We start from the raw sequence: 14,845 nt of genomic DNA, 5'->3' as shown, positions 1-14,845 counted from the left end.
CCTTCATGTTTTCTAAAGTTTTGACCTTGCTTTAAGCTACTCCTACAAAGAGGTTTAGTAGTCTAGTAAAAATTATGTGTCTGCTGAATAATGCATGAAAAAATGTAGAAAGTAGAAAAAAAACCTCAAAGCCTTACCAGAGATAAGGATTTTCATCTGCTTCTTGGCTTGAAATGTGTTCCATTAGGACTATCTTTTTTATAGTTATAGTTTATATAGTTTAATCTGTAACTTAAACTGCATCACACATATGCAAGAGATGTTTAAAGTTGCTAGACTGGGGGGAAAAAGCACGTCTCATGCATATATACTGAAGACTCTGTGAAGTTGAGACATTGTGGAGTGAGTGAAAGTGTTTGTTGCTTGAACCATTGTGTCTCTCCTGCACAGGCTGGAGGAGGGACAGGAGAGCATATATTTAAAGAAGTAGGCGGGATCTCAAATATAGTTACGAAGTTTAAGATAGAAAAGGAGACCATTATATATACAAGTTAGAAAAAATGAGCAAGAAAGCAGGAGTAATACAGTAGATGAAAGATTTATATTATTGTCTTCCAGAACTAATACTACTTAAACAGACATATGGTCCTAAGAGAGAGTCTTAAATAGTTCACAGTGGCATTGGTCTTATTAAGATAGTGATTTTCAAGAATAGTGGTCATATTGCCATGGTCTGCGATTCTCATGATTATTTAACGATGTGAAAAAATACATTTTTTTCCCTGTGAAGCTTACAGTTAACTACTTAGAATGGCTATTCATCTCATCTCATTATCTCTAGCTGCTTTATCCTTCTACAGGGTCGCAGGCAAGCTGGAGCCTATCCCAGCTGACTACGGGCGAAAGGCGGGGTACACCCTGGACAAGTCGCCAGGTCATCACAGGGCTGACACATAGACACAGACAACCATTCACACTCACACCTACGGTCAATTTAGAGTCACCAGTTAACCTAACCTGCATGTCTTTGGACTGTGGGGGAAACCGGAGCACCCGGAGGAAACCCACGCGGACACGGGGAGAACATGCAAACTCCACACAGAAAGGCCCTCGCCGGCCCCAGGGCTCGAACCCAGGACCTTCTTGCTGTGAGGCGACAGCGCTAACCACTACACCACCGTGCCGCCCCTACAATGGCTATTGTCATGGTTATTAATTAGTTAAGATAGCTACAGTCTAATTGTATAATATAACTGACTAGTTAACTTAGTTGAACAGATTTAACATTATATCAGTCACAATTATTGGAAGTTTTTCAAATGTACTTTTTCAAATTTCAAAATCTGGACAGCATGGTGGTGCACTGTCGCCTCACAACAAGTAGTTTTTAGATTAGATTAGATTAGATTAGATTAGATTAGATTAGATTAGATTAAACTTTATTGATCCCTTTGGGAGGGTTCCCTCAGGGAAATTAAGATTCCAGCAGCATCATTACAGATAAACAGAGAAAAGAAATAGAGAAAAACTTCTAGATAAATTAAATTAAATTAAATTAAGTATTTACATATACAAATATAAAAAGAATAAGATATGGGGAAGAGAGGAAGCGGGGAGAGAGAGGAGGAAAAAAGGGAAGGGGGCAGCAGGAGAGATATTGCACTTTATATTGCACATTATATTGCACATTGTCCGGTATTGCTTATTGTTAGGCTAGGCTACTGCTCCTTCCCATCCTCTGTCCTCCTGTTACCCCTCCTCCCCCCCAGAGAGGAGTTGTACAGTCTGATGGCATGAGGGACAAAGGAGTTTTTGAGTCTGTTCGTCCTGCACTTGGGAAGCATTCTGTCACTGAACAGGCTCCTCTGGTTGCTGATGACGGTGTGCAGAGGGTGACTGGCATCGTCCATGATGTTCAATAGTTTGTCCATAGACATCTTCTCTGCCACCGTCACCAGAGAGTACAGCTTCATGCCAACCACAAAGCCGGCCCGCCTGATCAGTTTGTCCAGCCTGGATGTGTCCTTCTTGGATGTGCTGCCCCCCCAGCACACCACGGTGTAAAACAGGACACTGGCGACCACAGACTGATAGAACATCCACAGGAGCTTCCTGCAGATGTTAAAGGACCGCAGCCTCCTAAGGAAGTATAGCCTGCTCTGTCCCTTCCTGTATAAGTGATTGGTGTTGCAAGTCCAGTCCAGCTTGCTGTCCAGCCACAGCCCGAGGTACTTGTAGGAATCCACAGCCTCCACCTCGACTTCATTGATCAGAACTGGTCGTGACCTTGGTCTGGACCTCCCAAAGTCAATGACCAGCTCCTTGGTCTTCGAGGTGTTGAGCTGCAGATGGTTCCTGTTGCACCACACAGCAAAGTCCCTCACCAGGCTCCTATACTCCTCCTCTCTGTCGTCACTGATACACCTAACGATGGCTGTGTCATCGGCAAACTTCTGAATGCGACACAGCTCCGAGTTGTAGCAGAAGTCCGCGGTGTACAGGGTGAAGAGAAGAGGGGCCAGCACCGTGCCCTGGGGTGCTCCAGTGCTGCTAATCACAGTGTCAGATGTGATGTCCTTCAGCCTGACGTACTGCGGCCTGTCAGTGAGGTAGCTGGAGATCCAGGTGACCAGGCAGGGGTCCACTCGCATCCTGTTCAGTTTGTCCTGAAGCAAAAGCAAAGAAGCAAAAGAAGTTTTTGGGTTGGAACATGCTGGTTGTGGGGTTGTGGTGGTTTAGGGCTTACATGTTCTCCCCTTACCAGCATGGGTTTCCTCCCACAGTCCAAAGACATGCAGATTAAGTCAACTAGCTACTCTAAATTGCCCATGAGTGTGAATCACTGTTTGCCTCTCTGTGTTAGCCCTGTGATAAATTGGCGACCTGGTCTGTCCTGCCTCTCACCCACTGTCAGCTCAGATTGGCTCCAGCTCACCTGTGACCCACAATGGATAAGTGCCATAGACAAGGAATAAATGAATGAAATGTCAAAAATCCAAGATTCTGTGACTTGACAACAGGTCTAAGTAATCTTGAACTGAATCTACCTGCAATTTTTATACACCTGACATAATTTCATTTATCTTCAGTAACAGCTTTATCCTGCACAGGATCTGTGCATCCAAAGACTATCCTGGTAACACTGAGCAGAAGGCAGGATAGGACCCTGCATTCACCCAAATCACCCCAAATAGGACATGACTCTATCACAGGGCACCACACACATTCACACACATCTTATGTTATATGTTGTATATTGTATGTTAATTGTCTGGTTGTAGTTTTTGTATGTTGTTGAGCCACGTCTAAGATGATTTTCTGTCATCACAGACAATAAAGTTTTTCTGACTCTGATTCTACAGGCAATACAGCTTGGCTAATCCACATACTGTATTTGCATGTTTTTGTAGGGGGGAAAAACAGAGAACACAGAGGGAACACACAAACAAAAATTGGATATAAATGCATAACCCAAGCTCAAGATGGAACCAGAGACCCTGTAGGATATAAAATAAAAAGTATACAAAATATAATATAGCAAAATATAAAAAGAATGCATGAATGCTGGTAACTGTAACTTGTTTTGATTCTTTGTATGGAAAATTCAGTAATAAAAATCTAATACAGCTAATAAATCTGATGGTACAAGCATAATGTGTTATTTGATTATTTGGTTTATCACATGTTCCTAAAGGGTTCCGTGTTTTTCTTTTTTCTTTTTATGACTGAATAAAGTTTTAGAATACCTGCATTGGTGTATTTATGTCATGATGACAGATGATTTTCTGTCATCACAGACAATAAAGTTTTTCTGACTCTGATTCTACAGGCAATACAGCTTGGCCAATCCACGTACTGTATTTGCAAGTTTTTGTAGGGGGGAAAAGAGAACACACAAACAAAAATTGGATATAAATGCATAACCCAAGCTCAGGATGGAACCAGAGACCCTGTAGGATATAAAAGTATATAAAATATAATATAGCAAAATATAAAAAAGAATGTATGAATGCTGGTAACTGTAACTTGTTTTGATTCTTTGTATGGAAAATTCAGTAATAAAAATCTAATACAGCTAATAAATCTGATGGTACAAGCAGAATGTGTTATTTGATTATTTGGTTTATCACATGTTCCTAAAGGGTTCTGTATTTTTTCTTTTTTTTCTTTTAATGACTGAATAAAGTTTGAGAATACCTGCATTAGTGTTTTTATATCACAGACTGTAAAAATAATATTGTTTTATGTTATTTATTTATGGTTTATGTTAATGTTTACGCTTGTGCATACGAATGGCGCACAATTGTGACGTTTTCGGCGCATGCGCATTGCGTTAGCTTTAAGCTTACAGTTAGCAGTACTTAGCGACCTAGATAGTTTTGTTTTATTATTATTATCCTTTTTTTGTATCGTCTGGTGTTTTATTTATTATATGGTTTGCCTGCTTTAGAATAGTTCATGTACTGCCAAAGTTTGCGTCATGGTTTTATAAGAATAACATTATTTACACTGTGTGAAAGTAGCTGTAGGGGAAGTTTATGTTCTTCGGCTACAGTGAAGTCTCTTAGTAGAGGAGTTTCTCTTATAAACAAGATGCCGAAGAAAGAAAAAACGGTAGGGTTTTATTAGCTGAGGTGTTTATTTACACTTCCATTTTGTGTCTCAGCTTAATGACATGAAAATATATAACTATTTCCAATAATGGATATAAATATATCCAATTTTCGTATATTTTTATTAGTATTAGGTTTATATCTCTCATGTCACATCTTGTATTATAGGGACCACAATGGCAATAAATTATTAACTTTTTTGTGTTATCCCCGGCAATATCTACAGTATTTTGTATTTTTTATACTCATGATTATTTTATGTTTATCATTTTTATGTACTGTCTTCTTTTGGCTGCTCTCGATTAGGAGTCGCCACAGCGGATCTTTCGTCTCCATTGTTCCCTGTCTTCCGCATCCTTCTCTACCACACCTGCCACTTTCATGTCCTCTCTCACCACATCCATGTATCTCCTCTTTGGCCTTCCTTGTTTTCGTGTGCCTGGCAGCTCCATCCTCAACATACTCTGCATCTCTTCTCAGGATGTGCCCATACCATCTCAGTCTCCTCTCTCTTAGCTTAATTCCCAAGCTCTCGACATGCGCTCATTCCTTATCCTGTCCAACCTTGTCACTCCCATCACAAACCTTAACATCCTCAACTCCACCACCTCCAACTTTGCCTCCTGTCTCTTCGTTAAGGGTACGGTCTCCAATCCATACATCACAGCTGGTCTCACCACTGTCTTATACATCTTACCTTTCACTTTTGCTGGGACTTTCCTATCACAAATGACTCCCGAAATCCTTCTCCAACTGCTCCACCCTGCCTGCACTCTCTTTCTCTCCTCACTATCGCAGCCCCCATTTTCCTGCACAGTTGACCCCAGGTACTTGAATTCACCAACTTTCTTTACGTCTACTCCTTGCATCTTCACTACACTCTCATCCCCATTCTCATTGATGCACATGTATTCTGTTTTGCTACTGCTTACCTTCATTCTTCTTCGTTCCAATGCATACCTCCATCTCTCCAAACCCAGCTCAACCTCCTTTCTACTTTCACCACATATCACAATATCATCCGCAAACATCATGTTCCATGATGACTCTTGCCTCACTTCGTCCGTCAAGCTATCCATCACTATGGCAAACAAGAAAGGACTCAAAGCAGATCCCTGATGAAGTCCCATCTTCACCTTGAACCATTCAGTCGTTCCAACTGCACACCTCACTACTGTTTCACTGTTCTCATACATGTCTTGCACCACTCTAATATACTTCTCATTCACTCCACTCTTTCTCATACAATACCAAAACTCATCTCTCGGCACTCTATCGTATGCCTTCTCCAGGTCTACAAATACACAATGTAGCTTTCTCTGGCCTTCCCTGTACTTCTCCATTAACATTCTTAATGCAAAAATTGCCTAATGGAGAAGTACAGGGAAGGCCAGAGAAAGCTACATTGTGTGTTTTTATGTACTGTACTATTGCCAAATAAATCAAATCAAAACTAATTAATGTAAACTTTGTGGATTTTTAATCAGAACACAGGATGGGATCTGAATAATCAGATTTCATTACTGTGGATGAAATAGCTAATTTCAGATGTGCTTATTAAATTTTTGGATCGTTGACTTTTTTTTTCCTCCTTCATATTCCATCATCAGAGCAAAAACACTCAGACAAAGAAGCAGCCAGAAACCCCGACCGGTCCAGTTTCTATGCTTAAAGATGGCGGGCTTGCAATAGCAGTACATGCCAAGCCTGGAGCAAAACAAAACGCCGTCACAGGTTGGGGTTTATTCCACCAGATTTAAGTGCACATGTTGCCTGCCTTGGTGTAATCACAGTGTTTTGGGTGTAGATGTGAGCTCAGAGGCAGTGGGAGTCGCTATTGCTGCACCTCCTACAGACGGCGAGGCCAACGCCGAGCTTGTGCGCTACCTGTGTAAAGTACTGGCTCTGAAGAAGAGTGAAGTCCTGCTGGATAAGGTACACCTACATCAATGAAGTGGCAAATAGGCGTGGATATCTATCTGCATTCCCTGATCTGTTTCATCATCCTGTTCTCTTTGCATTATTGTATTATTACAGGGCAGTAAATCCAGAGAAAAAGTCATTAAAGTCACTGCATCGATTAGTCAAGAGGAGGTTCTGGAGAGACTGAAGCGAGAATCTGCTGGCTGAAGCTCAGCACTAAAGCAAGAGTTCTCAGACACTTTGTACTCTCGGACATCTTTTATGTGACGATTTATTTCATGAATATTATTTGCAGTGTGTACAGTAATATTTTGTCCATGGCCAAAAGGTCACTGGTTTGATTCCCTGGACCAACAGGAATGGCTGAAGTGCTTTTCAGCAAGGCACCTAACCCCCAACTCCTCCTCAAGCTGCTCTGGGTATGTTGTACATTGCTCTGGATAAGTGTGTCTGCTAAATGCCTGTAATGTAATGACGCCATTTGATTCCTGACAGAACACATTAGGTCTAAGTTTTTAGACACCTGACCATCACACCCATATGTAGTTCTTCCCAAAACTTGTCACAAAGATGGAACCAAACATTTCTATAAGTCTTTGTATGCTGTAGCATTACAATTTTCCTTTATTATGGAACTAAGAAGCCCAAACCTGTTCCAGCATGACAACACACCTGTGCACAAAGCAAGCTCCATGTACATGTTTTACTAAGGTTGAAATGGAAGAACTTGAGTGGCTTGAACCCACAGATCCCTAACCTCAACCTCACTGACGCTTTTGGGATGGACTGGGATGCTAACTGCACCCCAGGCCTCCTCATCCAACATCAGGTCCTGACCTTACTAATGTTTTTGTGGTTGAATGGACAAATCCCCATAGCCATGCTCCACCATCTTGTGGAAAATCTTCCCAGAAGAGTGGAGATTATATTGTTTGTTATTATTATAACAGCAAAGGGGAACATCTGGAATGAGATGTTCAAAGCACATACTGTAGATGGATAGATTGATTTTATTAATCCCAAGCTGGGAACTTATGTTACAGCAGCGAGTTATCAGACATACCAAAAAAAAAAAAACCTGTACAACGTAAAGTAGAATGAAAATATATCCCAGAACAAGCCAACTATACAATATAAAGATAAAAATGTAACAATAAAAAATATATCTATGTATGTGCTTTGTACAGGTGAATATGCATTAATAGTACTAAAAACAAGAATTGAGCTGAATGAATATAAAAACTGTACAAAAGTGGCAATATTGAAAAGAAGATAGATAGATAAATAAAGACAAGTAAACTCTAAAGGTGCAAAGTGACAGGAGGACGAGGACCAGGGTTCTAAACAGAACTATACAGCGGAAAGTTCAGAGTTCTCTCTGTCGCTAACATACAATAATTAAAAAAAAATGGGTGTGATGGTCAGGTGTCCACAAACTTTTAGCCATATAGAGTACATCTGATAATGGTGCCATGTGATTTCCACCACTGTAACTAAATAAAAACAATAAATCACTAACCCCTTGACCATGTCTCACAGACCCCACTTTGAGAACCACTGCACTGAAGGATTTTTGGTTACTTTTAGGATGGATATATATACTATATTTTAATACAAATAGATTATGCATCCAGTTCCTTGCTCTTATAAGAAGTAGATACCATAAGTACACCTCACGAAAGGTAAGATGGCAGGTTAGATAGAGTTTAGATTAGATAGAACTTTATTGATCCCTTTGGGAGGGTTCCCTCAGGGAAATTAAAATTCCAGCAGCATCATTACAGGATAAACAGAGAATGGAAAATAGAGAAAACTTCTAGATAAATTAAATTAAGTATTTACACATACAAATATAAAAAAGAATAAGATATGGGAAAAGAAGAAAGGAAAAAAACACATTTTTGCTAGTACTGTGTTATCTAATTCTTACAGAAGCATGGAACTGAATGCTTAGTCCATTTGTATTAAAATAATTATGGAGCCTCATTGTCATGCAGCTTATTATTTATAAAGCCAATATGCCAGCCAAACTGAATGATTTTTCATGTCCACAATCTAAAGCGATAATCCAATTTACATTTACACTTACGAAGCCCTACGTGTACCTTCTACAACTGTCACAAGCGTTATACATGTACTGTCAGTAAAAAAGCTAAGCAGTCCTGTTTTGTCTTTGTTGCCTTTTCTGTGTGAAATCAGCTTGCTTCAGTGCGACCAGAGAAACTTAATGTATGACTTAGCTTTTGAGAAACGCCTTATTCACTGCATACTTGCTGTGCTGAAAAGAGATCGAAGTCTTTTTCATCTCCTTTAAACCTCTGTGACTTGCAGTGCCTCGCTGCTTCTGTCTGTGACTAATGTATTTGTTAAAAGATAGGCATAATGAGTCTTTCTATTAGACAATTTTCATTAAGACCCACCAATATATCACTCCATTTAAAGGAGTTTATTGCAGTGCTCCTGTCACAGCCTGGCCCACAATATATTAACTGTAATTAGTGATAGTATTACACAAGCTATCTTTATGTAGCCATAAAACAAAACGGTAACTATGATTTACTTATATTGTGTAATGTAAAGCACCCTCAGTCTAGCATTTTCCAAAACATTTTCGGTTTCTGATTTGAAACCTTTAATATGAGTGAAGGGGTATTTAAATTCCTTACCGATAGCTGCTAATTTATCATCTTTGAATACATTAACACAAAGTAAGAAATCAATATAATATTCTCTGCAGCTTTAACTGACAACAGTCTCGTTAGAGCAGAATTTTCAAGATGGTGACTAATGCTAAAGTGATTGAGAACATTTATCAGATCTTATCATGGGAGCCCAAGGAAACCAATTCCTATTGAATCATGGTTGCAATTCATCACACGGCATTGAATATGCAGTTTGTAGCATTAATTACTGTCATTCAGAATGGCTTTTCTCCACTTCAAAACCTATCAAGCATATTCTCAATCAGTCAAGAAATCAGTCAAGACCTACAGTATACATTTTTGTATTAATCAGTTATTAAGTGTTAAAGCCTACCAATTTGATAATATGATTATTTGGTTTTAGTACCAATGTCATATTGAGTGGATTACAAATGTTTGGATCATAAAAGAGTCGGGAGTCAGTTGATGCAGCACTTTTACAGATACATTCGGAGTTAATCGATCATTCCTGCAAAGGACCAGCATAGCTGCAAGTTCTCATTCCAGCCAAGCAGGAGTCACATTGATTACACCTGTCTAATCAATCTGATCTTTAAAAAAAATATTCAACTATTCAATGTGGCTCTGATTTGGCTAGAACAAAACCCTGTAGATGCACACTAACAAGTGCATCTCAGTCGATTAGAGAAAGGGAAAAATACTTTAACAAACTACAGCCCTGATTCCAAAAAAGCTGGGACGCTGTGCAAAATGTACATTAAAACAGAATGCAATGACTTGCAAATCTTTTTCGACCTGTAAATCAATTGAATACGATACAAAGACATTTATTGTTCAAACTGAAACTTTATATATATATATATATATATATATATATATATATATATATATATATATACACACACACACACACACACTCATTGTGAATTTGATGCCTGCAACGTGCTCCAAAAAAGCTGCAACAGGGGCATGTTTACCACTGTTTTATTACATCACCTTTACTTTTAACAACTCTCAGTAAGCTTTTGGGAACTCTGGACACCAAATGTTGAAGTTTTGAATGTGACATTCATTCCCATTCTTGCTCGATTGCTTGACAATACACGTCGAAAAGGATTTCAAAGCATTGCATTCTGTTTTTATTTATGTTTTACAGTGTCCCAACTTTTTTGGAATCAGGGTTGTACATTAAAAGGTTTAAATGAAGGTTTCAGAGAAAAGTGTTGCCCATGTCTCAGTTTTATATGTGACTAGTAAGAACATTTATGTTGTAACATAAATTAATACAAGTACAGTATGGGCTTTTCTGATTAGCTGTATGAGTCACACTTCATGTAAAGTAGAATCAATGTACTCCTGAATGACAAATTTGATTGCCAGGCACAGCTGTTAAAGCTTAGACGCAAGTTGTCATTTGTGCTGTCATCAAAGACATACGGTACAGGAAGTGCTGTTACAAGGCACAAAATGATGTATGGTAAGCAGCTCCTAGTAGTTAAAGAGCAGAAAGTTTTTTCATTAAGAAATGTTGGTGTAGGAATTGAGATCACTCCTTTTTGTTAAGGTGATGTAATGCAGTCTGTGTCCTTCCTGTGCAATATGCAGAGATTTAAACACTCTGGTCTGTTAAAGTAAGTGTGGCAGATTTGAAATGCATGTCTAAATAATTTCATTTTGCAGCTCTCCCTAAGCTTCTAAGCATAGCTCTTCTGTCATCTTTGAAAACCAAATGTTAAGCTGAAATGTGCAAAAAGAAATGTTCTGGTGTTTCAAAAATGTTTGTTTGTTTGTTTATGCAAATTTGGCTTTAGTGAGTAATGTTGCACTTGGGGGGGGGGGAGGAGTAAAAGGAGCCATGCCCCCCCAAAAAAAATATGTTATGAGTCCAAAAATGTTTGGAGTGGCTAATTATCCTTTCTTGCAGCTGAATTACGAAGGATACGGCTCAATATGGTGGAGTCGAAGGCATACAATGGCACTGCAGGCAGCCGCCATACTACTCATGTTTGACCACAAAACACAGCTGAGTTATTCACACCCATGAGCAATTTAGAGTAACCTATTAACCTAACTGCATGTCTTTGGACTGTGGGGGAAACCAGAGCAACCCCACGCAGACACAGGGAGAACATAAGAACTCCGCACAGGAAGGCCCCCGTCAACCACTGGGCTTAAACCCAGAACCTTCTTGCTGTGAGGCGACAGTGCTAACCACTGCACCACTGTGTTGCCCAGCTGCCATACTGCCAACCATTTTTTTTTTTTGGGGGGGGGGGACCTACATAAAACCCTGCACATTTCTGGCTCCCATTTCATCATGGTTATATATCAGGTGTAACACCAAGACTTGGTGTATAAAGGAAAATGGGGTCTATTCCAAAAACATAACCCACAATAATATAATGTAAAAAGTCAACTAGCAAGCAATTTTTTTATGCCTCCACCACCGTAAGGTGCAGGAGGCATTATGTTTTTGGGTTGTCCGTCTGTCCATCCGTCCGTGTGTGTGTGCGTCCGTCCGTCCCGAAACCTTGTGAATGCGATATCTCAAAGGCTGATTAAAGGAATTTCACCAAACTTTCACCATTTGTGCGCTTTGGGACAAACATGAACTGATTAGATTTTGAGATCAAAAGGTCTAAGGTCAAGGTCACTGTGAGGGCAAATGTCTGTCCGAAAACCTTGTGAACACAATATCTCCAAGGCAGATGAAAGGAATTTCACCAAACTTTCACCATTTGTGCATTTGGGAACAAAGATGAACTGATTAGATTTTGAGGTCAAAAGGTCTCAGGTCACGGTCACTGTGAGGTCAAATGTCTGTCTGAGAACCTTGTGAACACAAGCTCTCCAAGGCAAATCAAAGGAATTTCACCAAACTTTCACCATTTGTGCATTTGGGGACAAAGATAAACTGATTAGATTTTGATATCAAAAGGTCTAAGGTCAAGGTCACTGTGAGGTCAAATGTCTGTCCGAAAACCTTGTGAACACAGTATCTCCAAGGCTAATACAAGTAATTTCATCAGGTCAAGATTACTGTGAGGTCAAATGTCCATCCCCAAATCACAACTTAATAAGGCGTGTAGTCTACCAGGCGGAGGCATCCCCATCGACGTCGTTGGCGTCGAGTTCTATCTAGTTTTTTTTTTACATTAACAGGATCTTTCTAAAGGTTATGATTCTCGAAATGCGTAGATCCTTGTGGACACTTGTGAACAAACAATCTGATTTCCTGAAAGCTGTGAAAATGTTTCGACATAACATTTATAAACAAACAAACATTCTTACAACACTTCTGATTTTTTTCCTTCTCAGGACACGACATTTCATCTCATCTCTCATCTCATTATCTCTAGCCGCTTTATCCTTCTACAGGGTCGCAGGCAAGCTGGAGCCTATCCCAGCTGACTACGGGCGAAAGGCGGGATACACCCTGGACAAGTCGCCAGGTCATCACAGGGCTGACACATAGACACAGACAACCATTCACACTCACACCTACGGTCAATTTAGAGTCACCAGTTAACCTAACCTGCATGTCTTTGGACTGTGGGGGAAACCGGAGCACCCGGAGGAAACCCACGCGGACACGGGGAGAACATGCAAACTCCACACAGAAAGGCCCTCGCCGGCCCCGGGGCTCAAACCCAGGACCTTCTTGCTGTGAGCCGACAGCGCTAACCACTACACCACCGTGCCGCCACACGACATTTCCATATTATTATTTTTTGTCCAACTAGAAATTTTGTATGAATAACAATATTGTGAAATAAATCATTCTTCTGGCAGTTTTTTTTAAACATTAGAGGAATACTATTTTTGCGCTGGTAGAACCGACCTTCTTAGAAGTTGTTGCTGATGAATACTTCTTGAGCAAACATTCTAGCCCAGTCGTCTGGATTTACAGAGGGACTACAAACAGCTCAACAGTGCCCAATCAAATGAAATTGCAAGCCCTCACCAGGAATGACCAACCTGGGAAATCCTTTTATAGTCTTTGGTGATTGTGTTGAATATGGAACGGGTTCATGAGGACGGAAACAGTGATTAATAAGCCACAGGGGCTGGATGTGTATAGCTGCACCCAGAGTGTACAAGTGTGGACGGGACTTCATTCCAGTATTAAAATATTTTAATAAAGCAATATTAAGAAGAAAACATTTAGGTGTAACTTTCCATGACTTAAGCCAAGTTATCAAAAGTCTTGGCATGGTTGATCATCTAACTTTATAGTCTATATTCTTCAATATTTTGATTTTAAAAAGTACTTTAGACCAGGCTTTCTCAACCTTTTCTACTTTAAGGCCCATCTATTCATACTTGTAATGAGTCAAGGCCCATTAAGAAAGATCCCCCAATTATTTTGGCTCATCTATTCTATTAGAATCTAATAATCTATTGTAAAGTGTATTAATGGGATGCAATATCACGCCCTGTTACAGATGGAAGCCCAGGAATTAAATAAATGCAATAAAAGCAAGCTGTTTTTAATTGTAGGTATGGTATTTAAAACTGTATGGATGTGCCAGAAGCCAAAATAAAACCATGCATGCAGGGCATTCTCACTCAAAAGGGATTAATGATCCAAAAGTGGAGTCTGGTCGATTAACACAAGAACTTATTGCCATGTTTGTGTACAGCAAACAAGCAAGTTATTAAAACCAAGAAGTACACTCAAAAGAAGTGGATATAGAAACCACTCAATGGGATTAGATCCTTACACGTTAATAAAGAAGGATTTTCCTATGAATTGGAAAATTATCCATCCGTTGAGTTCCCTGAAATCTCAAACTACCTGGTGCTGCAGACATCGTACATGGACACACAGATGAATACCTGGAAGAGCATAGAGGAGTACAACCTTTTATATGTGGCTGGGTTAAAGATCTGGGGATCAGGACACTACAAGATAGACAACGGTAGACGGATGTAAGTGCAGGAAGAGTGTTTATTAGCAAGCGTGATATTTACAAAAACAAAAGCAAAACAAAGCAGAATCATAAAGCAGAGTATTTAAACAGCGTTACAAACATGACCATGATAATACTTTGCAAAGCCTCTGTGAAAACAGTGTCCGGATCTGTATGTGCTTATTGCACTCAAATCAGTATCAGGTGTTTCCCATAACGACTGGGTCCCAAGCGCATACACAACATGCTCCATGAGCGCACACGGCCGCTCGAGCTGCGCCAGACTCAAGTGCATGAAGGCATGACGGTCAAGTGTTCGCATGCTGTGTGACCACAACTTTTAGCTCACTTGTATATCGCCAAGCATTAGCACTAAAATGCCTCATTTTCATTGATAATCCATAGAAAAGCATCGCGAGCTAGAGTGTGACCGTAGCTTAATGAGGTGGATGTGACGTTGGATGCAACCCAGCAATTGTATCTACTATGAGGAAAAAATTAGCTTCAACTTGGGGAAAAAAATAAATCGCGGCCCACGAGAGGGTGCTTGGCCCAGTGGTTGAAAAACACTGCTTTAGACAACAACTATAGCTCTATGCTTTACTTCTGTGAGGTCCAATTAAATTGTAACTTATACGACAAACCCTACAATTATCTTTTCATGAAATCATCAACGGACTATAATATGATATGATTTACCTCAAAAATTGTTGTAATTTCCTTCAAATATTAACATATGAATTGCTCAAATACTTGGATTGCTCCCCTCCTAGAACTGCCACCTTATTGTGGT

The 14,845-nt window shown here is 39.8% G+C and overlaps 2 protein-coding genes across 2 annotated transcripts in view; one reads left to right on the top strand and one right to left on the bottom strand.

The window, feature by feature from the left end:
- glsl (glutaminase like) overlaps window positions 1–248 on the bottom strand; it is a 32,086-nt gene extending 31,838 nt beyond the window's left edge. The window contains exon 1 of the mRNA XM_060928124.1: window positions 138–248. Coding sequence (XP_060784107.1) covers window positions 138–184 — 47 coding nt within the window. The 5' untranslated portion in view covers window positions 185–248. The remainder of the gene's footprint in view (window positions 1–137) is intronic.
- Window positions 249–4,284: 4,036 nt separating this feature from the next.
- c8h15orf40 (chromosome 8 C15orf40 homolog) lies at window positions 4,285–8,638 on the top strand. Its single transcript, XM_060928121.1, has 4 exons — window positions 4,285–4,554; window positions 6,164–6,287; window positions 6,361–6,488; window positions 6,591–8,638. Exons 1-4 carry the CDS (start codon window positions 4,399–4,401, stop codon window positions 6,681–6,683), a joined length of 501 nt encoding a protein of 166 aa, XP_060784104.1. The 5' UTR covers window positions 4,285–4,398; the 3' UTR covers window positions 6,684–8,638.
- Window positions 8,639–14,845: the final 6,207 nt, after the last annotated feature.

This window comes from Neoarius graeffei, chromosome 8 (genome assembly GCF_027579695.1).
Source record: "Neoarius graeffei isolate fNeoGra1 chromosome 8, fNeoGra1.pri, whole genome shotgun sequence".
Classification (NCBI taxonomy): Eukaryota; Metazoa; Chordata; class Actinopteri; order Siluriformes; family Ariidae; genus Neoarius; species Neoarius graeffei.
This window is presented reverse-complemented; position numbering and strand designations above follow the sequence as displayed.